This window comes from Triplophysa rosa, linkage group LG19, assembly GCF_024868665.1.
Source record: "Triplophysa rosa linkage group LG19, Trosa_1v2, whole genome shotgun sequence".
NCBI lineage: Eukaryota > Metazoa > Chordata > Actinopteri > Cypriniformes > Nemacheilidae > Triplophysa > Triplophysa rosa.
In genome coordinates, this window is record NC_079908.1 from 17,800,994 (window position 1) to 17,820,360 (window position 19,367).

Genomic DNA, 19,367 nt, shown 5'->3' on the forward strand with positions numbered 1-19,367 from the left:
TGAGTGTCGGTGTGCCTGTGACGCTCTCCATGTGGCAAGATCTGCGGTCTCCCTGTGGTCGCTTTGTTTCAGTGTAGCGCTGAGGAGCTCAAAGCTGAACGAGCGATGCGAGGAAGATAACGTTCTCTCTGCTCTTTCTCTCTTTACACAGGAAGAGGTTTGTTCATTTACCTCAATGTATCAGGAAGAACAGCTGCATATCAAATTCAATGCCAGCACATTTTCTCCCAAACAGGTTTTTCGTTTGACAAAAATGATACCAATTGCATCTTGTGAAGAGCTGATCTCACTCAAGGTTTCCTGAACAGATCTGTATAGTAGACGTTTGTTTCATTTATATTCAAATTGTCCATATTTATAATTGATTGAAAACCTAAAGATGTAGGACTAATGTTGGAACACGTGAAAACTGAACAAAGCTGTCTCAGCATAAACACTACATTCATCATTACATCATTCATTTTTTTACACTGTGGCGTCTCAAAGGGCTTTCTTTTGATAATACCAGACAGTGACCCTTATTAATTCATCACATTAACTGATATAACTGTGGAGATGTTCTAACAGCTTTTGACTGAACGTGTCCAAATCATTAATTTTTTTTAAAATTCAGGATATTATATACTTTTCACATTGCAAACGCTTCATGAAGAGAACATGCACTGTCTGAAAGAGAAAAAATTTGCCAACAAGCAAACAAATAAACTAACAGACCAGATATATAACACAGACGAACACCATAAACTGTATGCCATAATTTAGAGGGAAAACAAAGATGAGCATTTAAGATTTATTAACAGTTTAAAGAGAAAAAAAGACATACAATACATGCAATATTCTTAAATGAGAAAACTGTACATTCAGTTACAAAATCTACATGCTGTGCTGGTTCTGATAATAATGAAAAGGTACCGTGTATGCTTTTACAATCAAGAACAGAATTTAGTTCAATAAAGATTATAGAAACAGGGTCAAATGGATTGTTTACTGAAAAATTATTATCAGTCATTATTTCACTTCATTCCAAATTTGTTTATGACTCTTTATTCTGTGGAAGATATTTTGAGAAGTGACAATGGAGTCGAATGCTGTTTGGTTACCAACCAATAATGTTCTCCAAAATATTTTCTTTTGTGTTCTGCAGAAGAAAGGACTTGATACATCTTTGAAATGACGCAATATTGATATTTGAGTGAACTATGCCTAAATGTTCCAAAAGTCAGATTCAAACTTCCCTATGGCAGAATTTGAATGGGACTGAACACAATTTTAGAGCTCATGGAATTTGCAAAAGTCATGATGCAAACTGGACAGAACAATCATTTTTACAGATTATAATCCACTAATAATATACTGTGATAACAACAAAAGACCACAACCTGCAAATGAAGAAAACATTAGTCAGCAATAAGACACATTCTTTGATCATGACTTTTGCTGTTTTAATGTGTTATTTGTAGAACTTACGATATTTTGAGGCGAAGTACTTGAAATGCATCCTCATCGCAATTGATTTGTTCTGCGGAAGAATAAAACAACACATAAAAAAATGAAAGTTTAAGAGCAACGTGAATTTACGCAAAGAAATAAAAAAGGAAACTTCACAGACACATTTCAGTGCAGCTGCAGGTTTATACATTTTTTCACTTACTTAGCAAATTGATGTCGACACTTCTTAGGTAGACCTGTTACCCAACAAACATCATCAAAGCATCAACATCATCAAAGCATGAACAGCATACACTTCAATACAGATTAATAAGAAATATCTAAATTAAACATTAGCTGTTCCAAAATAAATTTCACAATATGTTCTTTAGCAAAAGTTGAAGAATAATTCAAACCATAATTGTACGAAAAACTGTTCGTACAACTGTTCGTTTCCTTGTTCTGTCAAGACAGAACAAGGAAAATTGAGGAGATTATGGAAACAATTTCTGTCTCTGACAACTATACCAGCATGTTGAAATGACCTACATACGTGTGTGTGTGTGTGTGTGTGTGTGTGTGTGTGTGTGTGTGTGTGTGTACTCACGACTGAAGTAGTAAAGTGTGCCCGCAAGAATACCAGCCAACAGCAGAAGAGCACCAATGCCCGGCCAAAGCACAGAGCGCTTACAGCCTGTACCACAACAAACAGCCAAACTTCACTACTAGATATGATACGACATGAACAGACCCTGAGAAAATCAGAACAGTGAATGAGTGAACCACCGCCCGTACCTTTAGGAGAGAAAGGTTTACATGATCTACAAGACTGCTTGGGCTTCTCGATCTTGACCGTTGGTGGCTGAAGCGTTGGAGGGTTCACTGAAAAAAGAGAAGATCAACAAGACGAGTGTTCAACTCAAAACAGATTCTTCAAAACAGTGGATTCTGAATCAGTTGCTCTAGAAAAATATTAATAGATTACATGAAATAAATAAACAAACAAAGAAATAGCAGACCTGGTGATGATAAACAGAATTGGGGAGAGTTTTTCATTTCTGTACATGATGTTAATGTTCATAATTGTCTCAAAAATCTTTAACTTTTAGATGAGTGGCAACAAAAGGTTAAACAAAACTAAACAATAAATCAAGATGTTAATGTATCAACTTTTAAAATAAATTGTGCAGGTGATGACTTAACACAACCTAATGAGATTTTGATACGCTGTTTATGTTATTTTGGGGAAAACGGAGAAGTTTGTATTTAATGTGTTCAACAATTTGACAACCAAGCGATCCAATAACCAACGTGAACTTCCCAGACCAGAAGACCAAGAAATGTCACGCATCGCCAAACCTAATTCAACAAAACCATTTGATTCTCAGGCCAAGCACCACATCTCTGAATGACCACGTCCTCTATCAATAATGTATTTTAAGATGTTTAAACTACACCATGAATGAGGATGGAGACTTTTATGGAAACACCTCTACACTTCACACTTTGTTATGTGTGACTATACTACCAATATGACTTTGAAAACGAAAATGTATTCTCTCAGTTTCATTGCTTTTGTTGAAAACATAAATAGCATCGAGAAGTACAATAATATGTGGTAATATTTTGTGGTATTATTTTTTTGTGATTTTTGAGAATTAATCATGTGCTTTTTTTGAATGTGTACACAATTTATGTACAAATGAACAGTCGTTTAGCTTGAGTTAGAAGTGTAAGGAAGGGGCTTGGCATTAGACAATCTTTCGATCGTAGAAAAATCTTCGAAATCTTTAACTGAAACTTATGCGTGTGTAAATAGCTTTTGAATGAGATGTTTTGTCTCCTGACAACGAATGAAAGTTAAAGTTTATTATTTATGCGGCAAATCCTTTGGGAACGGCGGATAACTGAAAATAGCATAGACCGCCATTAAAGCTTTGGTCTGCTTGACTTTCTTAAGCCTAAAATCTTATTAGATCACCAGCCCTATCAGAATTGTAAATGTTGAATGCCAGGAAAAACAAAGCAGAAATAAATAAATAATACCTCCAGGTCTAATATAATATCCATCAGGAATCGTGTTTATCTTCATTTTAAACATGCAGGAATAGAGACCAGCTTCATCTTTCTGGAGTCCTGTGATACGGAGGAAATAAATGGGTCTCTGTCCTGAAGACGCAGAGCCCTTAAAGCGATGTTTATCCGCCATGTTACCGTGTTCGAAGGTGCCAGCGCTGTTGAAATACAGAAGAAACTGAAGACTGTTACTCTTCTCGAGATATCTGTACCAGAACACCTCCTGGCAAGCGTGATCCGGACATTCACAGGTAAGACTCTCCGTGCCATTGACTTTGGGGTAGAGAATGGTTGACGTCGCTCCTGAGGTGGTCAGCGTGGCCGCTTCAGAAGAAAAACAAAAAAATGTTATAACTCCCGCATATTGTATATTTACATTTTTTTGTTATCAAATCTTAAACGTCTACTGTAGATGGCACAAAATCAAAGGGCAATGTTACACACGTGAGGTCGGCAACAGATGATTTTTCCTGCACTTTACAACAGTAAAAAAAACTGTAAATAATAAACTACAACGCAGACAAAAAGTAACCCAAAAATAGCTTTAAAATGAAGTCATTTCACAATAGGCTATGGAGATAGAGACACATTTTGCACATAAGTTCCGAGCAGTTGTTATGTAAGAGTGGAAATCTGAACAGATAGAAAGCTCAGGTAGGCAGTTCTGATGTCTACGCACTCTTGCAAAACAACTTTCCTCCCTTATCAGCGCCTGGGAGAAAATGGCACATTATTTCACCATCGCCACGACACTTTGAGATAAGCTTATGTGGGCATAGGTTCATATGAGTAGAAATAGCACTCAATTTCATTTCTGTAATGTCAGAGCGTGGAAAAAAAATCCATTGACAACTCGCATTTATGTATTAGAGAAGGAAATCAAAAATGGTCCATGTTCTGAGAGTCTTTAGTGAATCAGAGTCAACATTTTCTGTGTGACCCTCTCGTTTTAATCTACCACTGCCACTGTGAAGATTATTCCGGAAAAAATGTCGGATTTCAACCCAGCGCTGGGTCAAAAAGTTGGGTTGTATATTAACATGCTGGGCTGTTTCAACCCAAAATGCTGTTTTTTTTAACCTATCGTTGAGTCAAATATAAACCATTTTCTGGATTAATTCAACTCAACGGCTGGGTTCGTCCCTTTCTGATCCAAAGATGGGTTGACAATCAGCCAGCATTTTTAGACTGTATAGATGCTGGTACTGTACACACGTTTATGTATAAAACCATTTCAAAACCTTTTAAATGTGACGGACACAACAAGTGCCTGTATATAGACATGTTGTCCAGGGTCCAAGTTCCTTTCTATTATAGCAAACTAACTATAGGTCTCGGGATAGAAGGGACCCACCCATAAACGTTTTGCTCAAGGCCTTGTCAATTTTAGTGACGACCATAGTAAAAACAACTGCTTCAATGGCTTATTGTTACCAAAATACACATCTAATTTACCAAAGGAAAATGCGAACAAAAAGAACATTCAGATGCAGGTATATCATCTGTTAGTAAATAAAAAGAGTGAATGAAACATTTTAAAAACCATATGGCTTCTATGACAAAACACTCGATGTTTTCTTTAGACACATAATTTACAATTCAACACATTTTTAAATGTAATTTAGGGAAAGCATTCACATTCACATTCACATTCTTAAGCAAATGAAATAAACAGATGGATTAAATCCAAGCGTTAAACAAAATGTCAAATGCAAAACTATAGGAGTTTGGCCTACAGAGTTCAAGTACATCACTATACACCCGATCAATTAAAATAAAATCAATTAAACACAATCTTTTAAAAACAGCACAAACAACAAATACAACATTTAAATTAAAGATAAAACGACCGTCTCTACTTTACTGACGTACGCAAACACATGCACTCCGATCTGGCCACAATAGAAATCAGTATTAAGTGTAATGTTTTTACATACAGTATAACGTAAGGAACAGATCTTACCTGCTGTCCACACGAACAGACAAATCCAAACGCGAGGGACGGTCATTCTTGGGTAGAGCTGTCAACTGTGTGTATGTGTTTTCCTTTCTCTTGTTTTGTCATACAGAAAGGAGGGTCTCTAGTGCGGGGGGCCACACTGATGAACCAATTACTGACAGCCTATCAGAGAATGAGTCACAACTGCTAACCTGAAGAGAAAAATGTCTTGTTTTCAGAGAAAAGAAACTTTTCAAACACATAATCAAATTTTCTTGATGTATGTTTTTCTCACAAACAGGTCGGAATTGTTTATGCATCAAACAATAAGAATAAATAATGCAAACTGATAGACAAATTTATACAGCATATAAAATATATGTAAAAATACTGTTTAAAAATGATTTAGTATAGACCAACAAATAAATAAAACTCAAACACCTGAATAATTCAGGCAAGTGCGGGGTTAGACATTGGTAATAGAACAGAGTGTAGTACAGAATACTGCTGAGAATTAAGACGATGTCTCGTACGCTACTGTAGTGTGTATTTGCAAAAACAGTTTTTGCGTGATGCATTGTTGCAAATGTTATAGTGTAACTTAAAATGCAATATTTAAGAAAGTGTATTTTAAGCATGTTGATTAAACTACATTGAATAAAACGTAATTTTATTATAATTGAAGATTTAATTTTTTAGTTTATGTTTGAAATGCGGTCAAAAACTGTAAAATTACAAAAAAGGACAGCAAATTTACAAGAAAAACAAGGAGAACTATTTACTAGCTATCCTTATGTCTTGTAATTTCACAGGAAAAACTATTATTTTACAGTATATTTCTGTCGCTCCAGCTAAGATTTTTTTACAGTGTATAGTTGACTTAGCGTTGTGATGTCATTTAAACAAATAAAAAAATCCTGACAAACACGTTACCATTCTAAGATGCTTTATGCTCTAGAATGTTCAAAAGCAACTTACAACATACTGTAGCTACATCGCTGAAGAGGCCGTAACCTTACAAAATCTGCAAATGAGTATTTATAATTTCGCTAGTGTACCGCAGAGGTGCGTCTCTAGATTTGATGTAGAGAAAACAAAATAAGCATGTAATCTGGTCATTCAATTGGCTATATTTACAGTGAACATTAATGGATATTGTTCTCATCTTTCATCTGAAACGAGAGCGCGCACACGTTTTGAACCCTGAACGTCTCTCCTAACACGATCTTTAACCCAAACACAGGTGTGTGACCCAAAACGCACCTGCATCTGTTTGCAGAACGCCACAGCTGGAACTGCAAATCTCACAAAATGCACACAAATAAATAGAAGTATGAGGTTGATGAGATTAACTACCACACATCACCAGCATTGGGTTATTAAAATACCACTTAAAGGGTTAGTTCGCTTAAAAGTAAACATGTCATTCTAAACCATGTTTGACTCTTTGTTTTGTGGAACACAAAAGACGATATTTTGAGAAATGTCTCAGTGGTTTTGTGTCCACACAATGGAAGTCAATGGGAGGCAGTGCTGTTTGGTTTCCAACATTCTTCAAAATATCTTCTTTGTGTTATGCAAAGAAAGTCATGCAGGTTTGGGTGAATAAATGATGAAAGAATTGTGGGATTTATTCGTTTTAAACCAATACAACTATATTTTTCATATTTCTTCCATGACAGCATTATACTCAAGTTATTGAGAGTCAATTTCACATTATGTGGAGCAAAACACTACATATGTTCCCACAAACTTACATCTAAGTAAAGTTTGGTCAATGTTTACTAAATTACATCCAAGCAACAATTTTTGGTCAATGTGTAGCCTTGTTTAGTCAACCAAATACAGCCTCAAGTTGCCCCTCAATGTGTTTATTTAAAAGCAAACGATTTTAAAACTCATAAAGGCTGTACAGTTCAATTTTCCTAATAGTCCTCAGTAAATAATGAAGTTTTTGAAGTGTGTGGGGCTCTTAGGAGGGTTTGTGTGGGAGTTACGCGTTTAACACCTCAAACAATGGCTCTCGTCTCAGGAGGACTGGATGGGGCACATGCAGAGGGGTCGTGAAGAGGAGAGGATGTGGGACTCGCACATGCCTCGGAGGTCGAGGCTATACGACAGAGACACATGGAGTCGAACCGCACGATTCTTTGAAAACAGGAGATCTCAGGGGGCTTCAGTCACTTGATGATCTCGTCTCTATGGAGGGCTTTCAACTGTGTGGTAACAAAGGCTCAGAAAAAGTTCACATAGATGTGCAGCATAAAACACTGCGAGGAGGAAAGCAAGTGAAATAAATGCTCATGGCCTTGAGTTCGACAAGTACATAAGTCAAGGAATGAGTCTCCTCAAAGTGAAATTGTACTCGACTGATGTTATTCTAAAATCAAAAGGCTGTTATTTTTGAGAAACTCTAAAGACAATTTATAGTGATGTCAAACGAAAGAACAAAAAAGCACTTTAGAAAATGTTGCAATTGAGTCTGAACCAGTCTACTTGCATGGTCTTTGGAGGAAAACCCTCAATAAAACGGTTCAAGAATTGAACTGATTTGGTTTTTGTGCTTGATATTGTCACTAAATTACTTGCATATTGGAATTTTGCACAAGCGGTATGGACTACTATCGTATACAATTTTTATGGGGCTTTTTCAACATACAGTAGCCACTATGAACACTAGTGTCGTTCAGGCATTAAAATTCTTAAAGATTCAGAGCTGTGTGATTTTTTTTCCAACAACAACACATGTGAAATACTTTAGGACATGAGAACCGACAAAAAAACTGGATTCCTACATCCAATATGTTCCTCGAAGCAAGGTTTTAAGTCAGAAAGTGTTCATCAAAATCATAAATACAAGGAGGGGTGTTTAATGGAGACTAGCAACGAAATCGCTCAATACATGATTGTGATAACAGCAAGTCTTCAAAAAACAAAAGAAAACAACACAGCTCTATGCAAGAAAGAGGTCAACAGAGCAGCAGTCATGTGTCCTCATTTAACTTTTGCACCTGTTAAAACCTGCAAACAAACTATTTCTCTCACACACAGGCAGCATTAGCTGGAAGTTTACGAACCACGTAGAGCAAAAGTTCAGCCGATCAGCACCACCCTGAGGCTGAAAGACTGTACGAACAGTTTAACAATAAATATTTCATCTATGTTATTATAAACAGTGATTCATTTAATCTGAGCACAAAGCAAGCTTGAGCATACATCCACTGTGAAATAAGTGGATGGCTCACTAATTAATTTGTGCAAATGATTTTACAGTTATGTAGTGTGTATGCGATTACATTTTTGTTACACAAAGAATAAAAATAAGTTACTGAAGTGAAACGTGCCAGTCACATTGCACCCCAAAAACAAGTTAAAAAAAACAAATGAAACATTGTTGACCTCTTTATATTTTATCTACCCGGCAAATTCTCATTACCGTAATGCATATGGTTGTTTTATTTTGAGCGTTTTTGAAACTTCCATCATTCTGAAATTCTAAAATCAATGAGCGCTTTTCCACCATCGCGCCGAATCGTTCTCATTGCTTAATCGTTCCACTCCGTGCTAGACAACCGTGCCGAGAACAGTTTGTAATCATGCCGTGTCGAACCAGGCTCACGCGAAAACATAACTAGAACCATTGTGTGTTTGACTGTGCTTAAAACGGTTCGGCGCGATGGTGGAAAAGCGCTCAATGCATTACAGTATTTGTAAGGCACTACAATAAATACTACTATTGTGTAAAAAAATGATTTGCTATTTACACGTTACAGTAATGAGATTTTTTGCCACATTATGATAATGGAAATTGTGTGTGTTTGTGGAGGGAATTGTAAAATGTGGAGGGAACTGTAAAAAGCTTCTCATTTGCCTTAAAATATTCACTTAGTTTAATTTGACTTTTGATTTTGGGATGAAATGTAATTGCAGCTCTAGAAATATCCTAAATTGGCAGTCTTGAGCGTTTAACAGAATACTATATGAAAGATCCCTTGTGAGAGCATCTACAGCGTTAGAGTTCAGTAGATTTCAGTACACACGTCTTCTGAGGTCCCGTGCTGTTTTACTAGAAGAATACTGTCAAATCATCAACCTTTAAAAAACACCAAGAATAGTCTCGTCCCAGAGTCTTTCCTCTTCTGTCCTGTTGTCCTGATTCACCTTCTCCTTAACTTTCTTGTCTTTTTTATGCTTTTGTTTACCATCCTTCATGTCTGTCCTTTCATCTACATTTTCATTCATTTCACCCTGGGCTTCCTCATTCGTCACTTCCTCCTCTCCTCTCACCATAAGCCCCTCCTCTTTTCGGCTCTTTGCATGGTCTCCATGTCTTCTACTCTTCTTGCTCTGTCTTCTTTTCCTCCTGCTTTGTTCGTCCTCACTTGAGCTTCTCTGCTTTTTCCTTCCTGCCTTCCATTTCCTGCCCTCCACTCGTTCTACACTTCCCTTCCTGTCTCCCTTCTGCTTCATCTTCCGTTCCCCTGGTTTTTCTTCCTCTCTTCCCCTCCTGTCCATATCACACTCCTCCTCCTGGTGTCTCATTTTCCCCTGCATTCTCATTTTCCTCTGCCGTCTCCTTTTTCGTCTTCTTTCATAACTGCTGCTACTGTCACTACTACTACTGCAACTGCTGGTATACGAGGAGGAGTCTGAAGAAGAGGAGGAGCTATATGAGTCAGGGCTCCGCCTTCTTTTCAATAATTTACCGGGTTTGAAGGGAGGACAGGGGTGGGGCATGTATTCTGGCGGACAGTGCGGAACAGGGCCTCTCATCTTGAAGCCAAAAGGATCGACCGGATATGGAAATTGTGGAGGCCAGTGTGGCTGAGGGAAACCGGCTAATGGAGGTCGCTGTGGCAGCAGGGCAGGATGAGGCATCATGTCTTCAGGCTGTGGGCTTTCATTTATATCCTCATTTAAACTCTTGCTTGTTTGTCCCACAGTGCCCGGCCTGGCCTTGGGCTCCAGACCCCGGGCCTTCTGTACCTGGATGTAGTCTGCCAGCTCGTCTTGATAGGAGTCGTACACTTTCTTCTGAGACTGGCACAGCTCTTTTACCTTCTTCTCTCTGAGAACCAAAATGGATGAGACCATTTCATTGATTTGAAAATTGACTCAAAATATTAACTTCAGCAGTATAAAAATAGCAACCATATACAGTAAATGAAATCATTTTTGATTTCATGTTAACCAAGATACTTTTTTCTTAAGTTCACTTTAACTTCCATCAGTCATACTGTACACTTGACATACTGACAATAACGGTGGTATTAAAAACCATGATTATTGATAATGTGTTAATACTTTACATATGACAATAATATATATATATATATAATCCGTAAGTGATCTGTAATAGGGTAGTTGTGTCATATGGTGTGACAACAATTTAGAAAACAAACTGTTAATATTATATTGTTTTATATTATTAATATTTATATTTTTCATATAAAATAGCATTAGCAAGATTTATCTTCATTGCTGTTTTTTATTTTGCTGTCACACCATAGGACAAAGTCTGTCAACTACCCAATAATAATCTGCCTCCCTACATCATGTATGTGATTTATTGGCCCAAATAAATAAATAAATGAAACATAAATTTGTCTGACAGTATTATTTGTTTTCATAGGTATTGTAATATTATTGTTAATTTCGTGAATTATTTTGGCCGTAATTATTTAGTGAAAATCTGATATTGTAACAATGCTGTACAAATACGACATAAAATGAAATATCCAAAATGCAGTAAAATGATTGACACCACTCACTTGACAATGTGTTTATTTCCCTGCATGTGCGCCTGGTACATCTCTATTGAGCTGAAAGTCAAGCAGCATATCGGGCAGGTCAGGGCGCTTGCTGTCAACAGAAAGACAAGAACAAGAATCCAAAATATATAAAATGTTAAGAAAAATCAAAACATAAAATAATCCTTCTATATTTCAACTGGCTACAACCACATCACATACACAATTAAACACATACCATGCTCTGACTGATCCCCCAGCTCATCCATCATCTGTTGTCGGGTCTGATTCCTCTGATGCTTCCTCCCGCCATAATGTTGCTGAGCAACCACAGGGTTGTTAAAGGTAGCTTTGCACAACGCACAGTACTTGTTGGGGTCATCGACGTTGACCTCCTGTTCACCCAAACCAGAGGTGTCGTTTGGCTCCTGACTAGTCTGTTTCTGTACAGCGACCTCTGCTGGTCGGACAGGAGGAGCTGAGGATCCTAGAACGGGTGTCGAAGCTGTTGGATGCACAAGTTGAATACGTTTAAAGTATTTTATGACAGAGAGCCAAAGTGTGAAGGGATTCAAATCTGATATTACTCACTTCCATGTGGTGGAGCGTTCGTGGTGGCTTTTCTCACATTCTTGGCATGAACTTTGCCCTCATAGTGAGACTTGGCAACAGTGGGGGAGCTGAACACCATGTTACACAGCTCACAGAACTTGTCGGGGTTTGCAGAGACACCTCCCTGAAAAATGAAGAAATTACATTTATTATATGCGATAAATAAGAAATTGATGCAGATTTTAATCATCAAGAATCTTCATGTTTGGCTAAACTATTTCATTAGATTCTCAATTTACCAATGATCCTTTGCATTCCTCGCTTTGTTTGTTTCTTTCGGCATTCTTGTTCTGCAGGTGGAGCTTGACTCTCTGAGCATGTTTCTTACCCTAGAAACAGAGAATAAAAGTGTTTGAAACACAACTGGTGCATTTGAAGATTGCATTTACACATGTCTCAGAAAAACCACTGGTAGACAAACCTCATAGTGAGAAACCCTCTGAGACTCATAAAGCAGAGTTGCTTCACACACATGACAAAACTTATCAGTGAGCAGGTCTTTAAGAGGATCACTATCATCTTGCAATGCTGCAATACAATTAGTGAATAAAAGAGATGGATTATTTACAAATACACAAACAGCATATGAACAATGTAGCATGACTCATTAATGTGGCATCTAATCGACAAATAAATGAATCTAGAGTTTCACTACTGCCTATGTGGTTTCACTAGAAAACAAACCCATGACTATAAGAGTTGTAGCACTTAAAGGGATAGTAACTCGTTTACGCTCATGTCAGTTAAAACTTGTATACGACTCTTTCTTCTGTGGAACACAAAAGATATTTTGAGAAAAGTGTCTTTCGTGATTTCGTATTACTAATTATGTAAGTCAATAGGAGCTAATGTTAATTGGTTACAAGCATTCCTTTGTGTTCTGCAGAAGAAAGTCATATATATTTTTGGGTGAACTATACCTTTAAGACTTTTAAGAACAATCTACACAGACATGTATTCTGCTCATTGTGTGCATCCAAAATACACACGTTCTTTTTGTACGGCGTATACAAACACAAGTGAGTGAGTTTTTGCATTTTCTATCATTTTGATTGATTAGGGAAGATCAGGTGCAATAAATCTGTGATTGTATTAGGACCTTGTGGGGGATATAACTAGTCACAATGAATACTTTTGTTTAAAACCCCCCAAAATCTATTTTTCTTTTGTGCCCTAATCCAATGCACAGAAACAGGTTTTCTAAGTTTTACAAGGTTTTTAGTACCCAATGTAATAATAGACTGTGGCTTATATAACACAGATAACTAGAGTATGGTATAATTCAATTTGATAATAACAAAAACACGTCCCCACAATGCTGAAATGAAACATACAACAAACAATATTTACGTTAAACATTTAAGAAAACAATTATGTTAAACAATATCAACAACACAAACCAGCTAAACATTGTCAGATGTATTGCCCTGGACAACATACCCGACTATGAAAATTATTTCAATCCAGGGCAAACCATAGACAAAGGGGCACCAGTAATGCTATTTGTTTACAGTTTTTAAATCTATTTTTTGCCATTTAAGAGGGCATGCAGGTTTTAATAAATATAGAAAGGCATTATTAGCCATACATTACACTACCCATGTAATAAAAACCTCAACATTTAAAACACAAAACAAACACTATTTTAAGGACAAATTTAATAATCTGTTATAAGAGTGCATTTATTTTAGCAACCTGGCTACGTCGAATTAAGCGATTTACACGGTGTTGTGATCGATGAATGTAAAAACGTAACGTAACGTAAATTTGTAGTACGCACACTTAACCCATGTTTGTGTCTTATGGTATATTTCTCATCGATACACTTTGATAATACAGTGAAATAAACCCCAAAATAGTTTAAAACGGGGGTTCGTGGCGTCGTTGTTTGAGGTGAATAATGGCTGATGATATTTAGCCTAGCTTTTTGCTACGCTGCTAAGCTTTATCAACACCCATAAATCCATCTCAAAAACTCAAACCCCACAAACACGACGCAAATAAGTCGCAGATGAATGTATTTCGAAGTTTTTTAAGGGTTTCAGCTGATAGACTCACCTTCTTCAACCTGAGAGTTATTGCTAATAGTGTTTTGTACTGTTTCTGGATTGATGTCACCTGTATTTATGTTACTGTCTGTTTCCGCACACTGCGGAGAACACGATACACTAGCTGCAAGCTCGGACATTTTCTTACATCTGAAAATATAGCAAAACGGCAGTAAGATTGGCTAAAATAAAACGGAGCTCAGCATGGTGAACGCTCATGTAAGATAATCTGCGCGTGCGCAGTAGGATCACGTTTCTTTGCGTGCGTCACTGAACGGAAGTGAGAAACTGCTCACTGCCATCACCTGGTGTTTTAATGAAACAACAACATCTGATGTACTGTTTGTTACATTTTTGTAAAATGTACATCATATTTAATGCGGTAATTGTGCAGTTTGACAAGAAATCGAAATTTATGGATTAAGGTAGCAGTAAAGAAAATTGTTAAAAAAACAACATTGCAATCCATGCTCCAGGAAACAAGCCCTTCCTGATCCCTTAAGGTTCCTCTGGAGGAAGACTGCTTACACTCAGTAAATAACCTAGTGCCCAGCCGACAGATGCTTCTGTAACACAGTGCAGCATTTTATCTCACACTTTCCGCATTTTCAGCAGAGAACATGAAAAACATGTTTTGCAAATGCACAGTAACTGTGTACTATACTGATGCACTCACCTTTTCCTGGAAAGCAACAGTTTGAAAGGAACACTCATCAAACCTATAACCCTTCAGAATGACCCTGCACAATAATCCTTCAGGTATTTTTCAAATCGGGAGCTTTCCTGGTCATCTGAAAGGAACCGATGTGAAATATTTAGAGAACATGTTCACTTTGCAATGTGAGGGACACATTTTATAAAATTCAATCAGTTATACCTCCTCTATGGTCATATGACACACAGCGCGGACAGCCTCTTGTAACTGAGCAAAGGTGATGCTTTTTATCCCTGTACTCCTTTGGAGAAAATTGTGAGTAAAGAAATAGGCAGGAAATGCCTATAAGTGGAAATAAAGATTAATGCATGAGCTCTTTCCGCAAATATCTAGCAATGGTGGCTGTCAAAAATGAACATATTTTTCTACTCTACTCTACTCTACTCTACTCTACTCTACTCTACTCTACTCTACTCTACTCTACTCTACTCAGTGAAGTCAGATGGGTAGCAGGGGTGGTAAACGATGGTTGAATTGTCCTGTGACTAAAATAAAAAATAACTGAATTGAAATAATTTTACAATGTAGGAATCTGGCTTTTTTAAATGAAGGTACATCAGATCATTGAAATGATATCTCATCTCTTCTACAAATAGAATTTTATTGCATTAATTCATACTTTAACGAAGTGGGCCAGAATCCTGCGCAGGGCTTCTTCTTTACCAGCATAAGTAACTGCGTATGTGCCCGGCGTAAGCTCATTTGGTTACTTTCATCTTCAATCGTCTCTGGTGTCTCAAATGTGATCTGGGTGGACGTCCCACCTAAATTCAGGGCTCCTACTGTTTCTTTGCCTGAGTTAAGCCATCAAGACACAAACAAAGATAGAAAATGGCAGCTAGGGAAAGAGTTATTTGATAAGTAACAAATCTTAAGTATAATTAACTTAACAGTTTAACGTTTATCTTGCAGGATGAAATGACCTGAAAGCTGAAGGGAATGGATTGGGTGCGGCTGCTGGCTGTCCAGCATAACCTGAGATTCCTCCACGTGAACATTTACATTTAAACTCGGTAAAGCATCTTTTTGTGCATGTTGCTGGGGGAAATATGTCTAATCCTCATCTAAAAATGTGTGTTATTTTAGTAAACCCTTGATATTCCTGACCTCTGACATGACACTCGCTGTGCTGTGTGACCACGCCTGTTCCGTTCAGCTTGTCTGCTGGCCATCTGTAGATGTACATGGCCGTGTGTGAGGAACCTGCATCCAGAACAATCTCATACTGCAGTGGGGCAGAGAGCCAAAGCGGATCAAAACAAGCACATTCAATTTGCTTAGTATAACGATGATGCTGAATATTTAACATATCAGAATTAACTATTTTTTACAATTTGGACACAACAATAATACACGTTAGATACCATACCCACAAACTCTGTTGACTCGTACATGTACATTGTTTTTGCACCCTGTTTTTTTTTTTTTTGAAGTTTTGAATTTTACTGTAGATTAGAGAAAAAATATTTTTGAGCTGTTAAATTATGGAGAAGTAACACGTTTTTAGCAAGTATAGATATGCAAGACATTTCTCTTGGAGCATGTGCCAAAATAGCACCGAAATAAACTTATTACCAACATGTAAAAGCAGAACAGGAATAATACAAAACGTGTAGCTTAATCATCTGTATGTAACAATATGTAACTTGAATTGTTTTTTAACCTAGGGAGCTCAAACCTCTTTGCACAGTAACTTTTCATAAGACTGTGTGTACTGTAGTATGTACTGTGTAGTTCCCAAGAACTGAAAAATCCAGAGAGTAGGCTACTTGAACCTGTTGTCTTATAACAACACATTCTTGGAGATGCAATTCCCAGAACAGACGTGTTTGATCTCAGACTAGCTATTCTGTGTTTGTATTTCTTACTCAACAGAGACAAAACTGCATTTTTGTACCTAAAATCTAGCTTGTGAAAGGTCACCTCCTCACGGCTACAAAACAATGTGTCAAGTTGTAAAATGTTCTGACGGTGATTGAAAATGTGGCCTTCTATTTCTTCGCAAAAACACAATATGATTTCTCCCTCTTTCATCATGCCCCTCAAGATTTATTGTGCAAAAAGAAAGTTAGAAAAGCATTAAATTATACACTATTTCCTGTTACATTTCAATCAGAATGATTCATATTTTCATGCATAAATATGGGTTAAAATGAATGACACTACCACACACTTGGGGGGCTCTTTCAATTCATCCACATGTACAGTTAGAAGTAGAATAGACACAATTGCAAAGAGGAGGAGCGTCCCTAATGCAATGCAACAAACTTATAGCACAGTTTATCCATCGGTTGACCCGGGGGTCCGTCTGTCGTGATTCTGATGGTGTAGCAGCAAAGGCAAGGCCCCCCACACCCACTCTCATCCATCAAGAGCACAGATCTCTTTTGTTTAAGAAATGTTAACGACATAACAACATTTTTATATGATTTAAACAATGAAGATATTATTTTAATTTTGTATAAAAATATTTAAAGAACCCTTTGTTGTTGTTACATGTAGGGCTTACAAGTTATACATTTTCATAGAATAAAATGGAGATTACAGTAAACAAACGTGTTTGGTTTACACAGTCATGATGTTTTTATTATTTAAAATGCAACACACATTGTCATCGCTGCTTGTTTTAGAGGAAACTGTTAAGTGCAATTTTGACTCTGCAGAAAAAACAATAAGCCGACTGGGCCCAAGTGTAAGCACAACATTTCCTGTATTGATACTAATCTTTTGGAGAATTTCAAACGGCCCTCCTTACAATGTTTAAAAATGTGCCTCTGGTGCAGCTGACTATATAAACTCAAAGCCATTCTTGTACAGAAGAGCTAATGTGAGACCAGTTTGAGACCTCTTTCAGAGCACAAGGTTCAATGCCGCTGACAACTTACTCTGAATATCACAATTTTTATATAACAGGTTTAGTTTGTATTCACAATAAACAACTCTACATCTTTTAAGAATGTCTTGCTTGGTGTTCCAGAGTGTTACTATGTCTTTCTTTTAATAACAATTTGTTTAATAACAGCGTGTCCTCAGTGATATGAGGATATGTGTGCTGTGTGCGTGTATTAGCCAAAAATGGACGGAGATTAAAAGATTGAAGTTTAAGGATTCTCTGGTTTTGAGATAAAAAGGGCACACAAACAGGTACACATTGTAGTTTTTGTCTAAAACTTCTACAAGATAAAGATAAACATGTTAAACAGATACAGTATATGAACACGGTGACATTGCTCATTTTTAGTAAACAAACTCACAATCTATAATGACAAACCTATGTCATTTGAATAATAGAAAACTTAAATGAGGAATTGAGTAACCTAACAGCGTGAATCATTTCCTTTCTAAACTACAAAATCACTCATGGAATATGTGAACCTGATTATTTCCAGTATTCTTTCAGTTCATCAGTCGAAAAACAAAACAACATCTTAACACATTATTGCACCCCTCACGAGTGCACCACATTTGAAAACAAATGCACAACAAACGTGTAACATCACTGCTTTGATAGCATTACCGATGTGCTTCCAAACTTCGGGACAGCTGCATGGGTCTCTTCCTGGTAACACATTTTCCAGACCATAATACAATAGTAATTCAGCAGAAGAAGCATCACCATGGCGACCAGTGCAAGGATGACCAGAAAGGCCACCACGAGTCTCTTTCTGGAACAAAACGGGTGTGATGACCAGCGGTTACTTTGAACATCTTCATCCAGGGGGGGTTGAGATCTGAAGTGACAGGACAGCCAGTGTTTAATCCAGCTCCCAGCCGGAGCAACAGGTGAATCTAAATACGCTTCTCTTTCCACCATCTTCACAAGCGTCTAAAGAGAAACTGTCACAGCCACCTGCCAGCCAGAGCCCGAAAGCAAATAAAACATAGTCATGGTCATTAATTAGACAAAGTGTTTGTAAACAGCTTACCAACAAAATGATGTCAGAAATACATAAACTATAATAGTTTAGTTTGCATTAAAAGTGTGACCAGAAAGTTACACCTCAAAATGTAAAGGATTTCTATAGCGCATTTCAAACATAGCACATAAGTTCCATTTTCACGCAACTAAAAATATATAATAATGTCCCGGCTATTGGATCTCAGCCATTTCCAGAGTGTGTCACAAAGAAAAATCTTTATATGTTATTATGTATCTTCTTACCTCAGACATCTTAGGAAAAAATGTGCAGTTGTGTGTGTGGCAGAGATTCTGATAACACACACATTACAGAGGGGCAAAGTGAGAGACGTCATTAAAGCTTGCTGCTGATTGGAGCAACTGGGAGGTTTTTTTTGACACAAATTAATCAAACGTACACACTGCTATGACATACAACTTTTACTTCATTCTCTTTACAGTATTTTTTTGCGCACAAAAATACAAATACAAAATATAAATTTATTGAAAATTATATTTGAAATTATATTTGATTACAACTGAAAATGCGTTGAGGTAAAAACGTGTCATTTTCAAATCCAGTATTAGGATTTTTTAGGCGATTTACAGGTCAGGCGGTACGTCGCTGTTTGACGCCTGATCGTAAATTGCGTTTGTGCACTTAAGCTGGTCTGAATAGGAGCTATCGTGGCTACGCATAGAACATGTCAAAGAAATGAAACCAAACGCCTGTTGATTTTGTTTACATGGTGGAATATCATCAAGTTTTTTTTAGGCAAAAACGACATGTAGCCAAGTTCAGGGTTATTTCGGCTAGAAGTGGGTTACTCTCACTCCCCGTGAGATTATGACTCCCCTGTTTTCCCCTACGAAGGTTAGGGTTATGATTAGGTGTGGGGCG

General features: G+C 37.2%; 3 protein-coding genes across 4 annotated transcripts; all 3 read right to left on the minus strand.

Moving 5' to 3' along the window:
• Positions 1–782: 782 nt before the first annotated feature.
• On the minus strand, positions 783–5,596 carry cd8b (cd8 beta). 2 transcript variants are annotated; one of them, XM_057360625.1, is made up of 8 exons: positions 5,468–5,596; positions 3,643–3,828; positions 3,475–3,564; positions 2,224–2,310; positions 2,036–2,122; positions 1,652–1,685; positions 1,468–1,519; positions 783–1,379 (listed from the first exon to the last, which is right to left on the minus strand). In XM_057360625.1, exons 1-7 carry the CDS (start codon positions 5,511–5,513, stop codon positions 1,501–1,503), a joined length of 549 nt encoding a protein of 182 aa, XP_057216608.1. In that variant the 5' UTR covers positions 5,514–5,596; the 3' UTR covers positions 783–1,379; positions 1,468–1,500. The 2 variants fall into 2 exon arrangements, with proteins under 2 accessions (XP_057216608.1, XP_057216607.1); XM_057360624.1 differs by having other exon boundaries at positions 3,475–3,828; positions 5,468–5,594.
• Positions 5,597–7,085: 1,489 nt separating this feature from the next.
• zmat1 (zinc finger matrin-type 1) lies at positions 7,086–14,083 on the minus strand. The gene is made up of 7 exons (XM_057361190.1): positions 13,864–14,083; positions 12,227–12,333; positions 12,045–12,134; positions 11,785–11,929; positions 11,432–11,698; positions 11,215–11,305; positions 7,086–10,511 (listed from the first exon to the last, which is right to left on the minus strand). Exons 1-7 carry the CDS (start codon positions 13,991–13,993, stop codon positions 9,539–9,541), a joined length of 1,803 nt encoding a protein of 600 aa, XP_057217173.1. The 5' UTR covers positions 13,994–14,083; the 3' UTR covers positions 7,086–9,538.
• Positions 14,084–14,297: 214 nt separating this feature from the next.
• On the minus strand, positions 14,298–16,856 carry entpd2b (ectonucleoside triphosphate diphosphohydrolase 2b). Its single transcript, XM_057359764.1, is given in 11 exon segments — positions 14,298–14,419; positions 14,526–14,594; positions 14,597–14,620; positions 14,623–14,644; positions 14,731–14,850; positions 15,000–15,053; positions 15,188–15,255; positions 15,258–15,371; positions 15,676–15,793; positions 16,735–16,824; positions 16,827–16,856. Coding segments are annotated over 11 exon segments (831 nt in total).
• Positions 16,857–19,367: the final 2,511 nt, after the last annotated feature.